Here is a 23078-nt window from a genome sequence, read left to right as displayed (position 1 = left end):
ATATTTAATTTCTCCTAATTAAAGCTACATGATATAAAACTGTCATCCTGTTTATTCATCATGTTTTATTTTGAAAGCCATGTTTAGCATCTCAACCTGTGGGTTTATGATCCGTAGAAAAACAATACTGCATTTATGTGATGTGGAGTGCACTGCCTGACCTCATACCTGTGTAAGTGAGTACACAATAGAGATTTGTCCAGGGCCGTGATGGGAAAAGGTTTAACGTTACACACAAACCCCTCTCTCTTTCCATGCGCTGTTCAGTCAGTCAGTGGGCGGGTCATTTGGCCTGCCACTCAGCCCATCTCCTGCATCGTGATTGGTTTCTCTCCTCCGGGGCGGTGGGCGGTGCCAACTGAGCCACATGGATGTCTCAATGCCTGTTAGTCTGAGCCATCCTCCGGTGGAGACTCTCCGGACACTCTGGAGCAACTTGGTGCCTCAGCAGCATCATCTGTGAGGGAGAATATTCAAACGGAGTGGAGACATATATGATCTGAATACTACTTTTTACTACAACATCTGTTGTTTGTGCTGTTTTCATCAGGAGCAGCATAAAGACGTAATATTTCATACGTGCGTAAAAGTCAGTTTTGAGTGAAATATTAATTAACTGGAGCGCATATCTTTCTTTCGCGCTTTGGATGAAGTTTGTGCTCTTATTCACTCGTCAACACGGAATTGGAACTTTATATTGTATGGGAATTGTTTAATAAACGTTAATGATTTTAGCTCTGATTCAGTGAACTTTGTCCTCTCTTGGAAAGAAGTCTTATTTTTACGCGTAAATCAATTTTTAATTGGACCACTATAAGAAACAGACCAGTCTTGTGGCTCTAACTGACGCTTTGCTGTCCTCTGCAAGTGAAACTGGTTTGATGGAAACATGACCAAAGCTGTAACCGGACCGGTTCGCCTGCACAGCCTCCTCTTCCACCTGCTCCCGCTGCTGCTGCTGCATACTTCACCGGTATGCCTGTTCGCGCAGCCCGGGCATCCAGCGCGCTTCTTCGGCCAAATAGCTGAGAACTCGCAGGCTGGGACGGCAGTGGATGGGGTGGTGATCCTGGTCGGTGGCGCAGACTGCCCTGGTGCGAACCAAAATGCAAGCTTGAAGGGGGATTACGCATCGGATTTTAGGCTCGTTTTTCACCGTAGACACCGGGATTACCGGGGGCACCTGCGCCTGGTCTCCACCAAAATTCTGGACCGGGAGTTTATAGCTATGTACGAGTTGATGGTGGAGCTGTCGCCACTGTGTTTGAGGAGACCAGTCGTGGTTCAAGTTGAGGTGTCAGACAGGAACGACAACATACCCCGGTTTACGAGCGGGAACAAGACAGTTGAATTAGACGAGTTAACGCCGCTGGGGACCGAACTGGCAAGCTTTGACGCAAAGGACGGTGATGCTGAGAGGAATGGACGAGTCACCTTTTACGCGTCACCGGAGTCTTACCTGTTCCACGTGGTTCCACAAACCGGGCAGGTGAGGCTAGTCGGGTCCCTCTTGGGGGTCAGCCAGGTGACTCTGCGCCTTTACGCGAAGGACGGCGGAGATGTAGCGCTGATAGGTGAGCCGGTGTTCCTGCACGTCCACGTCCACCGGAGAGCGCGGCGGAGGCCACGCGCTCTGTCCGAGGAGCTGACCTACACAGTGACCGTCCCGGACCATGTCAGAGTCGGGGACTTGGTGTTCACGTTACCGGACCAGAGATTCGATCAGCGGTGGTTCGAGGTCATATCCGAGGCCGACTCGCCGGTCCAGATTGAGCGGGACTCAGGGCGTTTGTACTTGGCACGCAGTTTGAGAGAACCCGCCGAGGTGATGGTGAAGATCCAGAACCTCCGAGGTAAGAAAGCCTTTTTTTTTTCGTGCGTTATATGCAGAGAAACTGCGTTTATTTGAAGGATGTGACAGGTTGTAGTGCATTTACAGATGAAACTTGAAAAATGTTGGTTCTTTTAATTGATTCACTTGGATGGTTTACCTGCCTCTGGTTTGGTGATTGTGTCCTTTAACTTGTTGCGCTTAAGGCAAAACAGAAATAATCAATTTGGTACTCAAAACAGATTTTTATTGCTGATGTTCTTCAGACAGGCTATTGTTAGAAAATGTTGACAGTTTTTTATTGCCGGTGTCAAAGGTCAGAAATTAATTATTAGATCATTAAAGACACAACAATGCCTAGAAACGGTGTTATGACCCTTTGTGTTATGCCTTGGGATTATCTAACAGCTACAGCAATGACTTCCCTCTACGGTTTATTGCAGATATTCCCTGTAAGGACAGAGTGATGTTCATTCATTGAGCTGTGTGTGTGTGTGTGTGTGCGTTTGTTGGCTTTTTTCCAGAAGAGTTTGAATCGACCTCAACCGTTGGCTACTTTTCACTCTTTCATTCATTCCTTACAACATTCTACACAACACTGCCAAGTGTGTGTGTGTGTGTGTGTTTGTGAGAGCGACAGACAGACAGACGGTGTGTGTTGCCAGCAGGTTGTTAAAGGACAAGCAGAATTGACAGTGTTTAGTGTGGGAGGTGAGGCAGAGTAAACACACATTACACCAACAGATTTTACTTTCAAAATACAGTTAACACACACGCGCGTCTTTTACTCGGGTGCTTCTCTGAAAGGCCTGAAGCTGAAAATAGTGAAGCATTTTTCAAAATGTGTTTTTCTCTGCTGACTTGACTCCTTTAACACTGCTGTTTCACTCTTGAATTGATAAAGGTCACTCAGACTAAATGACAAAATCAGCCTTCTGAAGAACGTTTTTGATTTGCCACCTCCGTGGTGAAGGCCAGGTTGATGTTATGACTAAATATAATTATCGGGAAAACTGATGGCTTTGGATTCTGATTTACAGTGCATCACATCTCCAAAAAGCACAGCTGCTCACTCTTGTCGTTCATTGTTGCAGTTTTAGAAAAGTTTCAACTATGCCAAGCTTGAAAGAAAATGTTTACGAGTATCCTTCTTAACTTCAGGGCAAAAGGCGCCCATGAGGTGCTCACATTTCCTTCCCACTACTACATAATTGCATATAACATAAGGTGAATCAACTATGTCATGGTAACTCCACAATGAGTTTTGCAATTAGAAAAGCTGTAAAAAGATTTAGGTTGAAATGTGGTAAAACACCAAATTCATTTATAAAAATCCATAAATTCTTATTTACTATCAATGGAAAATTCAAATGTTTGAATATGTTCTTACCAAAATAAGATAATGAAGAAAAGTGTTATACACCACTAAATGAAAAAGAGGAGTGTACAGTACTTGGGTTGATATTTGGATGGAAATCAAAATCGAGCCACCCAAAACCAATTAAACTTCACCCCCTCTTATGCTGTTAGTGCACTTAAACAAACTCTAACATTCTGTATATTTGAAAACAGTATTCAACCAGGTCTGCTGGTCAACGTGTTACCAGTGTCCTGCACCTCACATGTGTTTGACAGGATGAAACGACATCCAGATGCCGTTGCAACAACCTCCCCCCCAAAGTAAATGTTTAACCAAGAGCCTAAACTCTTCACATCTGGACGATGGTGGTGGCACCTCAGTGTTCTGGTAAGATCTGGCTAATCAGTCGATCCACACTGCATCTCGGGTGTTTATTTGTAGAAATTACTTTTGTTTGCCCACCTGGAAGTCTCCCAGGTCTGAACACACGCGCCGATACAGAGCCAGAGCCTCGGACAGGAAGCATTGTTTGTGTTAAAGCAGACTGCAAAGCTCAGGTTGGCTCTGGTTTTAGCTGCAGAGAAGGACTGGGTGATTTAGACGACACGGCACTGAGCATGCTGTAAACTGGCCGGCTGATTGAGGCGGCCTGCCTTTCGTCGACCGTGGTTCTGATTTTGAGCCGTGAGAACGAGGTCTGAGCAGCAGCCGTCGTCTAATGGAGGAAACAAATTGGCCTCTGATTGGTCAGTTGGCCCAGCAGATGCTCTCTGCCTGCTGTAAACTGTCTGAGGTCTGCAATGGTTCTCACTCAACAGGTAACGTTATCAGCAGAGTCCTTCTCTGTTTATCCATCTCCATCAAGATTAAAACCTAAAAAACAAAATTTACCCAATATTAATTTTTTTAACCAGCCACACACATTCTCATGCACTCCTCTCCTCTTGTGCATAATAGACTACCCTCACAGTACACACAGTCATTTCTACATCATCTACACAAACGCACACAAGCAGATCTCTCTCGTTGGCACGCCGTCCATCACTGCAGATGGCAGCGGCTCTACGCACTCTGTTTTATCCTTGACTTTTAATAAATGTACAGGAAACACACACACATTGTCCTCTTGTTTATGTGTGGAGGTCACGGTATTCCGGTGCACTAACTTCCTCCAGAGGAATCATGATTAGCATCTTATTTTGACCACGTATCTCTCACTTTGGCTACTATTAATACAAATACTAGATTTCATGCACTCCGAATTTAAATTCCGTCCATGCACCCTGTAGAAACTGCACGTTTACCCTCATCGTACAGATATTCACTGCAGAGACACTGCGGAGCAACTGCACTATGGGATTTCAGCGGATTTAGATTCAATGAGCAAATTTGGACGCAGGATTCAGTTACAACACAGTGCTATCAAAAACCTGGACAAACAAGGCAAAGGATAAAACTCATTGTAAACAGATCTATGAAAAACTAATTGAAACTGGTCCCTGTGACTCAGACAAACTTCACAGAGCACAGAGCTTTTATTTTGTAACTGTCTCATTAACTGTAATAAATGTGTTTATTTGCATATTTAAATGAGAAAATCGTTCCTGTTGGCTGCAATTAATGCAGCTGCCTGCACACCGATGGGCCTGTTCCCTCATTAAACTGCAGCTCGACTGTTGTTAACTGTTATTAATTGTTTTAGCTATAGTGTGTTTGTATGGAATACACAAACACACACATAGATACACGATATTACACAAACGTGGTCCTGGTCTGTCAGGCTTTCCTACAGTTTGTCTGTGCTTGGCAGCCCTGAGGTGACAAACACACACACAGTTTTTTTCCCTCCTGTTTATTCTATTGTCTTTATTTCTGGATTTAGCCCGAGGCCTGAAGCAACCTGCCACAGCGCCACATGTTTGTGTGCAAGTGTGTGGTTTTGAGACACCACTATGGGACTGTGTGTCCTCGAGGCTGCTGAGCTTCACAGTGATTGTGTGTTTGTCAGTGTCATATACATTCACACATACATCACAGTAGTCTCGACATGCATGTTTATTTGTTGGTATTTCTTCGTGTTTGCGTGCGTGTGTGTGTGAGAGTATGTATCTATGTATGTGTGCCTAAAGTGCTGCAGGATAAATTATTGTGACCACACACTGAAGCTCCCCAGAATAACCTTTTTAAAAGGCAACTAAGCAGCAACACACACATAAATAATGTACCATCACATTTAGTAGTTTTGAATTACATTAATACTGAAGCTTTGTACATTTGACCATAAAACATTCAGTCAACATTTGGGCTAAACTGTGCTAGCATTAATTATCAAGTCAGTATACTTTACCTACAAATTGTATAAACACAGAAAGTGACTTACAACATCGTGGGGGGTAAGAGACCATGTAATGTTGCTGAAATTTAGGGAGTTGTAGAATTAATGATAAAGAAGGAAAAAAATATTTGGCAATGTTAAGTGGATGGGTAAGTTAAACTAATCTCATCTTTACTGTGATTTATTTATTGTGCCAACATATCATACAAAGGTCAGTTCTAGTGCACTCCTTATGTACATATTTTATTTCAAACACCTGACTGTATTCTAAAGCTACAGGGGAGAACATAACTGACTGACTGTGAACCTCCTTCCGAATTCTGACTTTCTTTTTTTACCTGCAGCATCTGAATCTTTTGACTTCCACAACCTATAAATAAATTCACAGAACCTTGGTTACATTCATAACTTTCTTTCCCAACCCTCTGCTATACTCCTGGTTCCTTTAGGCTTTCCCTTTTACCTCCGTTAGTAATTGCATTAGTAACGGTGTGCCAGCACAGGAATGTCACCACAGACACCAGATTGAAAACTCTGGTAACTTCATGTGTTTTGTGTGAGCTAGCATTTGTTAGCTAGAGAGTGGACCTATCTTTCTAGCTACATCAGTGTAAATATTTTGGAAATTCTCCCCAGAGGAGTGATGAGTGAGATGAAAGATCTGTTTAGCATAGCTTAGCTTATCTAGCTTAGCGTAATGTACACAGAAACTCTAAGGAAACTCTCAACCTAGCTTCTTCAAAAAGGAAAGATGCCTACCACAACTCCAAAGTTGTTACACGTTGTGCCTTGTCTGACAGCCGGTTCCCTTCATTTTCAATAAAATTCCTGTTACGTATTTACTGAAACAAAAATAAAATGAATGCATTAAAGTAATGAGTAGAATATTCGTTTATGATGTGCAGTGGAGTGGAAGTATCATGTAACAGCTCCTGTTAAAATCATATCCCTGTTTTTACATCTGTGTATAATCAGCTGTTAAATGACTTCAATAAGAGAACATTTATGCTTTCCACAATAGAACCTGCTTTAATTTGTTTTAGCGCCATAAGCATAACACATCATCATCATCATCATCATCAGGATATTGGGATTGTAATAAAAACTGCATCCTCTTGGGGAAGCTAAAGGAACTCTGTCATACTTTTGTTTCTTTTCTTTTCCTTTCTCTCCATCCCCATTCCCCCTTTTAAATCTTTCCATCAGTCTCCCTCTCCCCCCATTGTTTCCCTTTCTGCCTGTTGTCCTAATAGCTTATTGACGGCCAATCAGCTGTAGCCTCAGGCAGTGTGCTCACCAATCGTCAAGTAGGACAAGGTCATCTAGACACTCCCGATACAACAGCACGGTACACATGATACACCACATGCATACAGTATGGACTTACCTTTTTTGATTCTTAATTTACATTTTAAACAGTTATTTCAGTACAAAGCGAGTGCTTCTTTTGCAATACTTATCATTATTACAGAGTTTGCTCTTTCATGCACACATTATGATGCTTCATTATTATCTTCATTATAAGATACACACATGTAAACAGGCATGATATTTTAGAAGCAAAACATGCTGAAAATTAACTGTAGATGAATCAATAATGAAAATAATCAGGGGTTTAGTAGACGTGGTCTAAATAGTGATGTGCCATGTCTCATATTAGGCAACCTGCAATACCTCCCCATACACACAGTTCTCGTTTCCTCTGTTGACAAAGGATTTCATACACCCTGTAAGACTTACTTCAAGATTAAATACATATGCAAACTTATGCTGTCTCTCAAACACACACACAGAGCCAAGCTTCAGATCTTGAGAAGCCTTAATCTGAGTTAGCTGAGGACACACACAGGCTGCAGGCTTGATCACCGCTTTGCTCCGCTCAGGGTATCACAGGAGATTTTATGTGGGTGAGCACGCGTGTGCATGACGGCGTGCCAAAGACCACACGCTTTTTCCAACTCTCTCTGCGTTCCAGTTGTCCTCTGGCCTCCCTGTTTCCATTCCGCAGCTCTGTTTCTGACCTTTAACCTCTCCACCTCCGACCCTCATTATATAACCTCATAGGTCAGTGCTTTGAAAGTCTGTGGTGCAGATGCACAGTGAGTCTGGCAGAGGAATTAACCTTTTCTTTTTTGTACATCAAGCAAGGCATGTACTCCATATGACGAAAATATTCATTGACAACCCCTTCTTTAACTGCAAAACTAAATAAAACGTAGATTTATCTGTATGAACTGTTGCACCAGTTGCATGAATATATATTTGTTTAATACCTGGTGTGATGCTTGTGTGCTTCTTTCTTTAGCGAAGTGCGTCAGTCATCTTACTGTGAAAATAATGTGAAAGCTTTTTCTGATGTTGGTGTGCAATGTGACCTAGTCTGGCTAAATAGGGTTGGTATGGAAGCTGGATATTTTTAAGCACATGTCGTCAGATGTTTCGCCTTAAAAAATCTAAGACTTTAACACTTAGTAATAATGACAGGACTTGCTCAGCCGGCGCTCCAGTGTGTGAACATGGATTATATAACAGAAGTGAACAGGAGTCTTTTCTGTCTGGTTTAGTCGAGCTGTTCTTCTCGCTGTCCTGCACCAACACGCTCTGATAATACAAAGTGACTGTGGGATGGAGGGATAGGGAAGAATAATCATCACTCAGACTTTGCTTCTCCTCCAGTAACTGAACAGCACTGTTTATTTCGTCCAATCAACTTACACACGCACACGTCCGAGGGAAAGCACAAAAGCATACAAATGACATCAGCTGCGTGGATTTGTTGTTAACATGTATGTGTGAGATGTTGCACATCTGCTTTCTGCATGTTAACCCACTCTGCCAATGCAAACTCACACGCACAGTTGCCCTCAGGGTGGTTACACATCATTGTGTTTGTTTGTTTGTGTGTGTTGACATGTCCTCACTAATTGTCTCCCATTGCACGGCTGCTGCTGTTCTCTTCCAGCTGAGGGATTAATGGATGGATGGATGGATGGATGGATGGATGGATGGGGGTCATGAGTCAGGCTATATGCCAATAGGATGTTTGAGATCACGCTGTCTAAATGATCAATGACCAGTTGGCTTTCTGGCGTCTCACATGTTTTGCTCTACTTTCTGCCATTTTTAGCAGTTCAGTGATGAGATTTTCCACATGACTGCTGCCAATTGGAGATCAGTCAAACTGTAAAAAGCTTTATTTAACATTTACCTTCAGTAGTATGTTGCTGGAAACAGCAGTAGCTTCCTCCTTCACCTCCACAGAGCTGGCCAGTCCCCAGATGACTGAAAGAAATAGCTGAACATGGATCATACTTATCCGAAACAGAGAAGGTGTAGAGGTTGCTGGTTTGTTGCTGGTTGGTGAGGCACCCAGCAATTGCAATTTGCATGGAGCACAATGTTGGCTTTAGCTCTAGTTTGTGGCTAATGAGGTAATCCGTAGAGTACGAGCAGCGGTGTCACAGGTGCCTGCTGCAGAAAGGCTGACTGAAACGTTAAGTGGTCAAAGTTAAGACAATGTAGAGGTTAATAAAAATGTGTCTGCTCATCTTGAGATTGTCGCAGCATTGTCCACAGTTCACAAATCACAATAGTGTCTTTATAACAGCTGAGCCTCCACATATAAGCTGAAGTGAATCAACATATGAAAATACTAGAGCACCTCTTAGCTAAAGCTGCACTAGCTTTAGCTAAGAGGTGCTCTAGGCACTATTGTGATTTGTGAACTGTGGACAATGATGAGTGTGAACACGCTATTGTGTAAGATAGTCTTCTTCTTTTCAGTCATCTCAGCCAACTCATTTAAAGTCGGCAGTATAATATATGTATGATATATGTGGGTATAGTGTCCTAAATCAGACTCTGAACCACCAATCCAAACCTCAGATTAACCCTTATTTGATACTCCCTCAGTGGATCTATGCATGGCATACGCTGTAGCGGACTATGGCTATGAACGCACTTGTACGTTGATGTGTTGTCATCGTTTGTGATTACGCAGCTAAAACGCTCTGCTGTGTTGAGTTTCTCTGTCTGTTTCAAACAACGGTGAGTGAAACTGAGTAGCTAATGTCAGAGAAGAAGATAATAAACATTGAACACTTTTAATGGAATCTGTGCAATGAACAAAAGAGAGAAGACGTTTGAGGAGATGGTGTCTAGGAAGCAGAAGGAGGGAGAATTTTCTTGTGCTTGTCCTGCCACTAAGAGACAAGGAAATGCTTTACGGACCGAAGTTGCCAAGTTTAGTGGCGTCAGCTGTAAATCATCATGGGGGTTGGGTCATTTTCTACTGCCAGTGAGCCATATTGTGCCTCAGCTCATCAGTTTGTTTGACTGGTCTGATCTGTTCTGTACCCAGTTCAGCTGGTTGGTAAATATTTTTACCAAAGCTGACTTTGCACAGAAAGTAGATGTACGTTTGATAGACCAAAGGCAAGACCAGAGAATCTCATCTCTAGCCTTTATAAGTGACTGAGGATGACAGAGGACACTCAGTGCAAAAGTACCAAGAGAAACTTTTGAGAATAAAGATGAACCGTATCCTGAGCAGTGATGTGCCAGTTTTATCCAGTAGAAGTTTATGACCTTTACTGATCCCTGCAGCGTGGAGAATCGTGTTAAAAACCGCAACGTCTCCAGAGCCCGGGCCTGTCCATCAATCTTCACCATGACACTCCTTCCTCTCTCTTTGTCCGCCTCTTCTCCCTTGGGCTCTCATTCCTCTCACCCCTCGCGGCAGACCCCAGGGGAGATGGTTCCTCTGTCGGGTGAAAGGATAGGCAGAGAGATGAAGCGGCGCTCTCGGCTCCTTCGCTTCGAGCCAAGGTCGCGGTGCCGATTAAAACTCTTCGCTCTGCTGCTTATCAGCTCTGAACTTGTCTCTTCAGGGGGATCAGGGGCAAGAGTCAGGAGAGAAATGGTGATCCCTGTCCTCCAAAATACGTCCTCCCTACCACCACCATCATTTCCCTGGGCAACAGAAAACTTTCTCTGGATCTTTAGGAACCTAAAGTTGACTTTCTATCAACTTATGGATAGAAAGTCAACTCATGTTTTTATGTCTGTCCATTTCTGAAGAGAGACAGGTGTTCATTTCTCAGTTCCCCTAATTCCTAACAAAGCTATTTAGCACGTATATAAGTGCATCAGTGCATCTGCAGAAGTAACAATATGATACATATATAAAACAAAAGAAAGCATGACAACTTCTAAACCAAATCAAGAAGTTATACTCTCAAACTGAATAGCCATCCTCTTGAGAGAAGACTGGAACAAACTCCTATCGTAAACACGAGCAAACAGTCCATCCAGAGGATGCTGCCCGACAGCAGCAGTTCAGCGAGAGCGCTTTAAGAAGAAGAAGGGCTTTCATTATGGTTTCGTCTGCGCGGGAACACACACACAAATCTTACTTGCTGCTTATCACCCCTTACTAAGCCGTGGGAGAGAAGATATTGGGGACATTCAACATTTTCAGGAAGCAGCTTCGTTTCCAGCAGTAAAAGCTATATTTTTCTGCGGGTCTAAGCAAGATTTGCAGTGAACTTCCTGTCATCCACCCCCCCCAATCCCCACCACTCCCATCACCCAGTTCTCCTGCACACTTTACGTTTAATGTCTGGCCAGTTTCTCTACTCTTTATTATACTCATGACTGAAACGTTTAGCAAACAAACTTACGGATTTACACAATTAAGAAGATTTATTGCATGTGTAATTTAGACATTTGGCAGATGTCTGTTTACATGGAGATGGAACAGGAAACTGCATCCAGCTAAACCTCCCAATCAATACACCTGAATTAATAATATTAAAGAATAATGGTAGAATAGAAGTAGAATAGAAGTAGAATATATATAATATAATTAAGATTGAAATCTGGATTGGGAGCTTGTATGAAGGGACTTCCTTCACACAAGCTTGTACCTTTGACTTGACTTGAAGAATCAGGTTGTCTGTGACACAGCTGGACTTATGACTGGAAAGTTTCATACTGGTGCAAGTTGTAGAGGTGCTTTAATGTTTATAAATTAATGGGATTTTAATGTCTAAAACCAGGTTACCTACAAATGACTCTTATTTCATGGAAGCAGGTGCAAATTAAGACTAGGAGAAAAAAGAGCTTGGATGCTTTTCATTTATTAAAACCCTAAACAACATTGTTATTAAGCAAATATAAGCTCCTAGAGATGAATGCTATTCCTTACCAATGTATGCCCTCTGTGGGATAAATTAAAGGATTATCTTATTGTAGCATTGGTATTTTAAAATGGTTTACACTGTCTGAATCGAGACTTCTCTGTTTAAACCAGTGATTTGGACCCCAGGTTGACACACATGAGTTTTGGTTCTCAATTAAACATATATATACGTTTGTCTTTTTATTCATAAATGCCAGCAAGAAGATCGGTAAATGAAATATGTTAACTGCACCTGAACCTTTGATTTCAGGGAGCTATGGTATCATTACATCCGTCATGGTGCTCACAGCAGAAGCCCTCTTCTTCAGTGTCCGCACACCCTCTGATGTCCCAGTCTGACCAGTCCATCTGCCACACGCACACACACACACACACACACACACACTCATGCACGCACACACGCTGCCAGCTGTCCCACAGCGGTCCCCGGGTACCTGACCCATATGCCTTCTTCAACACATGGACACATATTTATACAGGCACATGCTGTAAGTTAATGTAAAATAAGCACATGCACTCACACTGAGAAGCGCGTCTGTTGGGTTTCTGTAATAATAGAAAAACATGTATTTGTACACCATCCACCCCAACAACCTTCTGACAACTCAAATATATTTTCTAAATCACATGCTTCATTTATTAAAAGAAAAAAAAAATCTCTGAACTATACAGGCTTAATTGGAAAACAATTTAGTAATGTATTAATGTCATTTATAGGAGACTAGATTATCTGAGCTGAGGTGCAGGCATCATGGCAATCCCTTTTCTTCAAAGTTGATCTTCAAGGTCAGTTTGTGACTAGTGTGTTGTAACCTGGCCTGGGGTCCTTGACAATAACACCAGTATCTTCCAGTTATTTTCCATAATGCTGAGTGTCTTTATCTTTGGAATTTCACTAGTAGTTGATAAGCATAACTGATCAGCAAACTGCGAAAGAACACAACCGATTTGAAGAACCAAAAGGCTGTTATGAAAATGTCTGAATATTTGATTAAAAATGTCAAAAGTCACTCTGTGCCTACATTAAATATACCAGCTTATATCTACCTCCGAGGGAGTAGCTATAAGGGGTAAGCTTTAAGGTTGGTCATGGGGAAAGTCAAAAGCCAATATCAAGACAACAAGATTTTAAACCATTCGGTATTTTAATGAATTCACCTTTAACAAATACCAAACTGCCCCACTTTAACTAAACGCTCCCTCTAAAACGTCCTCAGTATAAACATCAAAGTGGTCCTCATAGAGATAGAAGCACAAAACACACACATACATGCATGACCTACTGGCCTGACAAGTGAAACTCCAGCAAGTGAAAACACGGTCTCAGAGGTAGATATAATATGACAATCAACCTGAGCACCCCAACACACGCACACCGCAGTAACAATAGACTGCTAAACTTTATTTGGGAGTCGCATGGCACTCCAGGGACGGCGACAAAAGTGTAGATGTCCAACCCCTCACGCACATTTACACACACACACATACAGCAGAAAAACATGCACACACCTCTTCAGAGCAGGGCTGGTAATCCAATATGAAGCAGGTTTGTGTTCGCGACACTGCGGCCTCAAATCAGCTCTGACAGGACGGCCGCCGCTCGCTCTCACACACCCCGAGGGTCCGCCACGTTGGGTGCGTGTGTGTGTCACCGCGCTAACCAGACCAGCCACCAATGTCTGCTAACACCTAGCTGACCTGTGTATGTGTTGGTGTTTTATCTGTGTGTGTGCAGTGACCATGTTCTTTTGTCTGTGTTTTGTTTGTTGTGTTTTGTGTGTGTGTGTGCGCGCGGTGATTTGTGTGTTTTATTTCTTATGGTGGACAGGTTTTCCTGTATGGTTGACATTTACCTCTGTGGCATTTTACACGGGTCTCAGTCATTTGATGAGGATGAGGAGTGAGTGCTGAATGAGATTCATTGGAAATATCACTTTTATGAACGGATACTCACTAACAGCAATAGCAAAATACTTTCAGACCAAGTCTGATCCAACCCTTTAAAGTTTCCGTTTCTTTCTAAATGTATTTTTTCCTTCTATCTAATTCATGTTTATATGTATGCTTCACTATACACAATATATCACTTAGAGAATGTGAAAATATATAGTTGTAGTAAAAATATCCATTTTGATTTACTGACATATCATTATTCATTTCTACCAAGTAATTAAATAAGACTGCTGCTAAATTTCTGCTAATGTCCATTCACTTAGATGGACATTAGCAGTCCACATAAGTTTTATAGTTATGTAAGATGCACAGTTGACTATTAATTGTGAAATAATGTATACTCTTTATTTCAGTGTCAGTAACATGCAAGCCATGTTACTGTGTAGATTATAGACTGAAAAAAATAATCAAACCAAATCTAGCATTCTCCAACAAACTGACAAACAAACAAAAATGGATCAGAAAGCTGTGACAACAGTGCGTCCATCCATCTATCGTCTATTACCACATATCCTGTAGAAGGAAGCCGGAGCACACGGAGAAAAACCTGTGCAAGTACAGGGAGAACATGCAGACTCCACAAAGGAGCCGTGCCTCCTGTAAGTTCAGAGCAGTATCTGCGCTTTGAGCTGCTGTGCAGGTTCTGTGTGTGGGATTTTGGATATAACAATTACCATAAAATGACTTGCAATTAAAGCATTGCAACTTTTCCAAATGAAAAGCTTTTTTCCCCCTCTAATTTATAGCTTCTGCAGTGTCTTTTTTTTTGTGGGGGAGAGTCACTCAAGACAAACGTTCATCTGGGTGATTATCCAACTAACTTCCAACGTTTAGTAATCCTAATATATGTGGAGTATAAATAATAAAGTGTTAATAAAGTGGATGTGCTCTGATTTACATTTTTTTGACCCTATAAATTAATATACGCAAAAGCTGTACTACATTGTGCAAACTTCAGGAACAACATGAATGGGTTAAAATGTAGGTTAGTGAACATATACTGACTGATAGTTCTATATTTTTTACAGTGGTACAATAAGTGGGATTTCACCCTTGTATCTAGACACACACGCACACACACACACACACACACACACACACACACACACACAGGTTAGCATTGACTATGAATAAAATATACAGAGAGACAGAGAGAAATATCTGAGACACAAATGCAGCAAAACTATGCACATGCACACACACACACACACACACACACACTCCCTGCTGAACACTGATGTACTGAAGGTGTGAGGACATTTCTATCTACATGCCTTCTGACTTATTGATGCCACTTGTCAAATATAAATGCATCACTGTGATCCAGCGGAGACACAGAGACAGAGAAGAAGAAGAAGTATTTTAAAAAACAGAAGAAGAGAGGATGTTTCTCTGTTACTCTTCCCCTCCGGATCTTGTTGGTTTTTCTGTCTGATGTTCGGGGGAGTTGGAGGAGGAGGACGAAGAGGAGGAGGAGGAGGAGGAGGAGGAGGAGGAGGAGGAGGAGGAGGAGGATTTCAAAGTGGCTTCCAGGCTGGAGAGTGTTTTACTGAAGATATGTGGCGGCCATTTTGCTGTCTTCGAGTTGTTTTGTTTTTTTGTTTTTTTAGCCTTCAGGGCAGCGTTGGTTAAACAGTTGGTCATGGAGACAGACAGACTCACATGGGTTATTCTGAAAGAAAGAAAGCATGTGATTCTTAAGTAGAATTCACATTTTAAAGTATTTGCATTTTCTATTTGTTATCGATGAGGATGCACGGAGTGGGCCGGTATGATCTTTCTTTATTTTTCTTTTCGATCATGTGGTTTTGAAAAGTGGATATGGATATTTTATTCTTTGGAAAGGATGCAAATAGCTTCAAATCTAAAAGAAAAACACGCAAAACTATGTGATTTATAGGTGCATTTTGACAGAGTTGGAAGAAGAAGAAGTAGAAGTTTTCACAGTAAGTTTATAATAAAACCACCAGCTTTAACTTTATTTCAGTTGGGCATCATAGAGAGCTCTACATTCTACAGTGACAGTGTTGTAGTTGACTCATGTCTTTCATTTTTTATGCCCGCAGGCTTGATTCTTAAACAACCAGGTATTTTCTAACATTCTGCTGCATTAATTCCTCCAGGAAAGTTTCATGTCATCCAGGAACTGCTTCTTAACATTCTGTGTGAAAGAAATGAGCAGGATTTCATTCTACGAACGGGGAACCTGAATGAATTTCCTGGGAGATTGAGACTATTTAATTCTACTACTAATATATATATATATATTTTTTTTATTGAAATGCCTCATTGACCGTCTAGTCTGTCAGTGAAGAAACATGGAAAATAAAACGTGGCTTAGATGATGAATGAGATAAATAATAAAGTTATAGTGAATACTTCTATTGCCATTAGATCAGATGTACCTGGGTACATGTTTGTGGTCGGGGTTAGAAAATGAGTCATACTTGACTGAGTTGAGCTAGGTCTACAGTCTGACAGTCATCGGAGTAGAGTGAGTGTTGAAACAGCCCAGACATACATATACTTGGGAACTGTGTATGATGACAGAATAAGACCTAATAAAAATACAGACGCAGTTGTAAAGAAAAAGGCTTAGCAGCGTCTGTGCTGCCTACATAAACTAAAGTCGGATCAGGAATGCAAAATATAGAAGGCAGTGTGCATAAGCCAGACCTGGTCAGATTGCCATGTATATAGTAATAAATGCACCTATACCTTTGTGTGGTGTTGGACCTTGCTGACCACATGTGGAATAGAGTATTGTGCCTCCTCTTTATTGTGTCCTTAAATCCTTTCTGAAGTTGTATTCTGGGATTATATAGGTGACTTGTCAACATACGTTTTCTTGGCAGACTCTCTGCCTTGAATTGGGGCCCCCGAGGATAAATAAAGTATTGAATTGAATGTGCAATCATCCTCACCCAGTCAAGTTTTCCTCCGGTGGAGGTAAAGTTTGTCCTGCGTGAACAGGCTGCAGGTGTGTTGATGAGTTTCAGACTCTAAAACAAACAGCCGGCGGCTCAGTCATCATTGCATTGCTGGAAACTCTGAACTACTTCCCTTTGTTTAATGAGACGTGAAGAAACGGAGGTCTCTGCGTTTAAGTGCGTTTCTGTATGTGTCGGGGGTCGCCTTACATTCAAACAGAAACACTGCTGATGACAGACGCCATGTTGGGGCCCTGCAGCTGAAATACCGTCTCATCTTACTGTTTTTGCTTTCCTCTTAGAAGATTTATTAAGTTTAATCCTAATAGTAAAACTAAATTTAAAAAAAAAACTAAAAGAATGTGAGTTAGAATTAACATCAATTTCATATTGAAAGTTCAAAAGATAATGCACAAAAACAAAGTGTTCCAAAGTGTTGATTATGATCCATAATCAACACTTTAACCAGTTAATGTGTGTAAAGCAGGTCAGTGAATTCCCGAATGTCAGCTGCAGTAAACATCTCACTCCGGCGGCTTTAAGGTGACAAGGCTCTGTCATCATGCCCGCTGGAGACTCCATTTCCCAGAAAACACTGCACAGAAGTGACTTCTCGGATAACATGGTAGGTGTCAGGAGTTTAAGACGTGATGACAGAAGCAGGGACGTGATGGATCGGTGCGGCTCGCTAAGTGGACAGCAGCCATGTGGGCACGTAGGGACAGGTTTATGTAGAGACAGAGTGAGACAGACGTCAGCGAAAAAACAAAAGGTCACAGGTTCAATTTCTTAATGCACATGTCTTTGAACCTGATTATCAAACTGTTTATAGGGACTTTGTTGTTATAAATGATTTCATAGGCTGCTGTTAAAGAAGAGAAGTCTGTAAAAGTCATTGACCTCGAACTTATAGTGACTAGGAGAAGTCTATGGAAGTACAAATACAAATCCACAATGCCATTTATTCTACTTGTATAAAAGTAGCAGCATCAAACCATCAATAAAACATCTTTGAGAGCTAATACGGTAGCTATTCAGATGAGTTTAACTGTAAAACACTCGACATCTTGATCTTAAACCAGACAGACAGAAAGCTCAGTCTTAAGAGAAGTTATTCAGTATTTTGAGCCACATTTGTAGTTTGTCCCCAACACCTGATAGTCCCCATAGAAGCAAACCAGCAGCCTATTCATCTGAGTTGACCTCCTCTCTTTATGGCTCTGGAGCTGGTTCATGTGCTGCACAGTCTGGAAGTGAACACATCTCCACAGATGGTGAGAGGATAGATTTTCCGGTTCATTGTGATCGAATTGTGCTCATTATAATTAATATAATACCTGATGAGCATGTCTTTGTAAACACTAGTATGTTTGTGAGCATGCATCAGAGCCTAATTATTTTCTAATTGGAAACAACTGCACTGAATAACTAACATGACATGCATCTTGAAGCCCATCCTGGGATCAAAGTTGACCCCAAGTCAATTTAAAACAAATCTGGCATGCCTTTAAACGCGTTCCCAAAATATGGAAGTAAAAACACGGTGTCCTGGTTTAAATGGTTCACACAAACACACACCTGACTCAGCACGGTATCTCACTGAGCCCAAAACAGCCTTCATCAAGTAAAGCTGAACATACAGCCTGGAGCCAGACCTCCTTCACCTCCCAACATCTCCTGCAGGGCACTTCCTTCTCTTTAAATCCTCCTCCTGCCGACACTCTTTCTTCTCGCTGTCTTTATTTTCTCCTCCTTTCTCTTTTCCCTTCCTTCCCCTCCTTCTATTTACCCTTCTCTCGCTCCTCACCTCATCTTCATCCCCATCATTCCTCTTCCTATTGTCCTTGTGGCGATCCTCTTTATATTTTACTACGCTTTGCCTCTTCTTCTGTTATTCCTTTAATTTCTCCCATCTCCTCCTCATTTCCTCCCCTGCTCCTTACTATCTTCCTCCTCTTCTGCGTCTTCTTCACCCCTGTTGCTTCTTTCTTCTCCTCCCAACAACAAACACAGTCTGTTTTAGATTCAACCACCCACTGTTGCCTCCACTTCCTCCTGCCACACATGCTGTCGCCTTTCCATCGCTTCAGAGGGCATTGCATTAATTTCCTGGGCACCTAAATCAAGCCTTACTCTGATCTTAAACCAAGCCTCGCTAAATGATTTATATTATGAGGTCTTGCTTTCTGTCCCCAACAGGAGAGGACAATGTGACTGACTGTGTAAACAGATTTATGTCCCCACAAGATGAGTAATACAAATGCAGACACACACACACACACTCCTGGTGTCTGGAGGTCACAGTAGCTGAGGTCACAGGTCACAACTCAAAGGAGTGAAAGGTGGCTTTGATCAAACAGTGTTTGTTTAGAAGGAGATCATTTGAAACAATGTCTTCCTTTCTGTTCGTTCACTTCTTTCCTTTTTCCTTGATATAATCCCCATGCAAAAGCTAAGTGGAAAACAGGGTGGAAAAGGCAGCAAAGTATTGAATCTGAATCTATTTTTCCATTTTTTCATATGTTGCTGCCTTCTCCTATTTATCCCTGTGGCATCTGCATCTTCTTTTTGACTTTTAAACTGAATCACCCCTTTTCTTCTTCTCCTTCTCCTTCTTTCTCCTCTCTGTATCTGAAGTCTCCTCCTCTCTCTCTTGTTCTCTGCCCCCATTCTCTAGCTCTGTCTGTCTCCCTTTCTGCTGTCTTTCTGGATGCCTCGGGTGCATGTATCCTCAGATGTGTGAGGGCCAAAATCAGGGTTGTGTGGGGCTGCTGTGTAGGTCTGCTTGTGTGTGCGTGAGTGTGTTTATGCCAGCTGGCGGTGTGTTCAGAGCTGGTGGAATGTTCTGGAGGGCTCCACAGCCTGCGACTGGGAGAGATAAGGCACCAGACGCACACATACACAAACACAAATACACAAATGCACGCACACGCACGCACATGTTTGTAAATCTTTGTGAGGACCATATCCTTGAACCTACCGTTAATGCAATCACCACAACAAAATGCTTAACTCCGGTCTTCATTTAACTCTATCTGATTCTGATCTTAAACCTGAGCCTTAACCATAAACACTATATAAAGTTCTATAGAGCTGCAGCTTATGCTTAATGCAAACCCAAATTTTCCATTCAAATGTACTCTTCTAAATAAGGAGAGTGGGATTTTTCAGTCATTGCCATCTTAAGACAATAACACAGTCTGCTGTTTGTTGGTGCCAGGCCGCCTGTGGCCGCAGTTTTTGCAGTGTCTGACACAGTTGCTATTAGTCGGACCTCTGCCTGCCTGCTTATCAGCATGTTGAATCAGCCAGAGAGATTAGCTTAGCAAATCAGTACATGAGAAGGGACAACAGAAGAGACAGTACTAAACAAATTATGACTTTGTGTTTGTCACAAATACATTAATATCTTCTTGAGAACATGATCATCTAGAATTAATAAACTTTAGACCAACTCATCAGCATGATTCAGGAGAGGCTAGGTCTGTATGACAGTTTGCTTCCCCCTTTGTATGACAAATACAGACTCCTGCCACCTACTGGTACGATGCATCTACAAAACAAACTTGTTACTACACAGTAAAAGCCTTCACATCCACATGTAAGCTTTAAAATCATATTAATGGGGTAATAAACTGCAGCAGCAGATTGTGTCTGCAATGACTGATTTAGTGTTTCTAGAAAGAAGGTGATTTTGCTTTTTGATTGGGACTCAGTTGGAGTCAGGGATTGTTTGAAGCTGGCATCTGGCAGCCTTGGTGGCTCTGTACTTGATGGTACTTCCATGCTGGCTTCAGCCTCAAGCTGTGCTTCTGCTTGGTCTTCACCCTCAAATAGCCCTGTGAAGGTCTGCCCTAAAGTGAAAATGGCCAAAATGTCCTCAGTCCCAGAATAAAAAACTCAAACTGGTCCTCTTCTTGTAGTGCACACACACACAAGCAAACGGAAGATGAAGGGAAAGACAGTTCCAAGTGACACACACAGCTGATCTCTCTCTGACACACACTTTCACACATCAGCTCAGATCAGTCAGTCCTTCCCTGAACAGGCTGGAAAAAAGCAACCGTTGGCTAAAATTGGAGACAAGAAAACAAAATAGGACTGATTAGAGAGAATACATTCAAGTACAGTATTTTATAGTAACACACATCAGTAGGAGGCCACACTGAGGCTGAGTCAGCCACTCCATTCTGTTAGACCACATTTATTTGATCACTGTTGACATGAAATTCAGATGGTGACTACTGCCGTTGTTGTTTATGGACGGAGCATGCTGGCGGGATTAAGCTCTTCAAGCAGAATTGCTGGACATGCAAAGTTCTAGACTTTGCATTGTGTCTCACATGTTGTTAATATTGTCATCTACTAACAATGCAAAGAAATGTGAAAGAGCAAACCAGTCATTAAGTGCAGCCAAAAATTTGTCATTCAACAATGTGACAAAAAGCTACAATGTTAAACGCAATGAAATGCCATTTGCATCCGAAATCAATGTCACTCTAAAGCCGGACTATCAGACCATCTATTTGTAACCTAGAACAACCCCAAAGAAGTTTGTCAATTAAGGTTTGGACAATGTATGCTAAGTAAGGCCACTTTGCTCTTGTTTCTGAGGCTGGGACTCGGTGTAAAGATGCCTGTGAGCCTTTACAGCCGAGCAGATTGCAGTCTGAAGGTGTGTGGGGATGTTTTTTTATCAGCTTTTCTGAGTTGGTAGACATGCCACACACCGTACTAAATGCAGAAAAAGCTCCAAAGGTGACAATTGTGTGCTATTGTCCCTTTAATTCAATTAATTGATTTAAAAAAATACAAAAAAAGTTCTGATAGTGAGATTTCTCCTTCTCCCCAGAAAATGGACTCAGATGATCTCTGACTGTTAAAGGGGAACTCCGGCGCAAAATGAACCTGGGGTTAATAACACATGTGTACCGAGTTCGACCGTTCTCTGGTATTTGTTTTCATGCATTTGTTTTGTTAGTCAAATGTGACCAGTTTTCTTGCAAACCGCTAATTAGCGTATAACGCTAGCCTTCGGGGCACACGTACACATGAAAAGAAATCGCTATTTCTATACCACTAACAAGGCTCACAATATCACCACACTTACACGGTAGCATAACTAGGGTCTCTACATGTAAACCGAACCATTGAGAACTTTGCAAGTAATCTTTGCAATCTTGGGGAAACTGAACTGTCTGTTGCCGGAAGAAAGCACTGAGAGCATAGGAAAGAGAGTTCAGTTTCCCCAAGATGGCGCCCGCCTGGATATGCGAGCCCGACGCGAACGGTACTGTATTCCTTTTTTAATAAACTGCCTGTATACTTGCAAAGTTCTCAATGCGTCGGTTTACATGTAGAGACCCTAGTTATGCTACCGTGTAAGTGTGGTGATATTGTGAGCCTTGTTAGTGGTATAGAAATAGCGATTTCTTTTTATGTGTAGGTGTGCCCCGAAGGCTAGCGTTATACGCTAATTAGCGGTTTGCAAGAAAACTGGTCACATTTGACTAACAAAACAAATGCATGAAAACAAATACCAGAGAACGGTCGAACTCGGTACACATGTGTTATTAACCCCAGGTTCATTTTGCGCCGGAGTTCCCCTTTAAGTTTCTTCCAGCTCTATCATTAGGTATGTTGGAGGAGGGTGAACGATAACTGTTTGCTAGAAGGTCACCCTGTGACCTTTCATCATCTCCACCCTCAGGACAAAATGTCAGTTTCTTACACAAGACATCTCAAAATCTAATTGGCAGTTTGCCATGAAATACATTAAGTACGCTCATGTTTCCAAGTTTCCCTTTGATTTTAATGCCCCCATGACCTTTCCACTGCTCTGCCCTCAGGTCACGATGTTCACTTTCACATAAGAATTCTGGGGGCAGTTTGGCGAGACAGCTACATGTGCGTGTTCTGCCACTACATTTTTTTATTGTTAAGCCTGAGTGATATTAATGTTCTTACTAGGTGCAGTGTATTTTGTGATGTGTTGTTCACTGTATGTAAAGCATCTTTAACATCGGCTTTGGAAAGTGTACAGTAATCTTTTAAAACGTAACCAGGAAAGGAGGGAATATATGTAATTATTATTTCTCCTTTTGCTTTATTTTGGTCTTAGAGTTATCTTTAAAAGGAACAAAGAGACACGGAAAAAAAAAAAATTGTCTACACACCGTGCCCTCTCTGACCTTCTGTAATTAACATAAGTTCACAAAACACAAACTCTTTAAAGTGTGTGTTCGTGTGTGTGTGTTAAATGTGTCGCAGCAGCAGCTCGGCACAGCGACACTTAGTCAACTCCCAATTTGTCCTCATAAAACTCAAAGATCAGAAGAAACGGAGCAGAAATGTAAAAAGAAAACATGAAAAAAATGCAGATTTAGAACTAATCAAGAGGACAGGAAGCGTCGCTGTGGCTACACTAACGACTTCCTGCTCCACTAATTGGAAAATAAACGAGTGTT

General features: G+C 41.8%; 1 protein-coding gene across 1 annotated transcript in view; it reads left to right on the top strand.

The window, feature by feature from the left end:
• The first annotated feature begins 419 nt into the window (after window positions 1-419).
• The window catches only part of LOC311497223 (neural-cadherin), a 125636-nt gene continuing 102977 nt past the window's right edge, over window positions 420-23078 (top strand). Inside the window, exon 1 of the mRNA XM_084557420.1 lies at window positions 420-1853. Coding sequence (XP_084413546.1) covers window positions 890-1853 — 964 coding nt within the window. The 5' untranslated portion in view covers window positions 420-889. The remainder of the gene's footprint in view (window positions 1854-23078) is intronic.

Source organism: Chelon labrosus (genome assembly GCF_963514085.1).
Source record: "Chelon labrosus genome assembly, chromosome: 12".
Lineage (NCBI taxonomy): Eukaryota > Metazoa > Chordata > Actinopteri > Mugiliformes > Mugilidae > Chelon > Chelon labrosus.
This window is presented reverse-complemented; position numbering and strand designations above follow the sequence as displayed.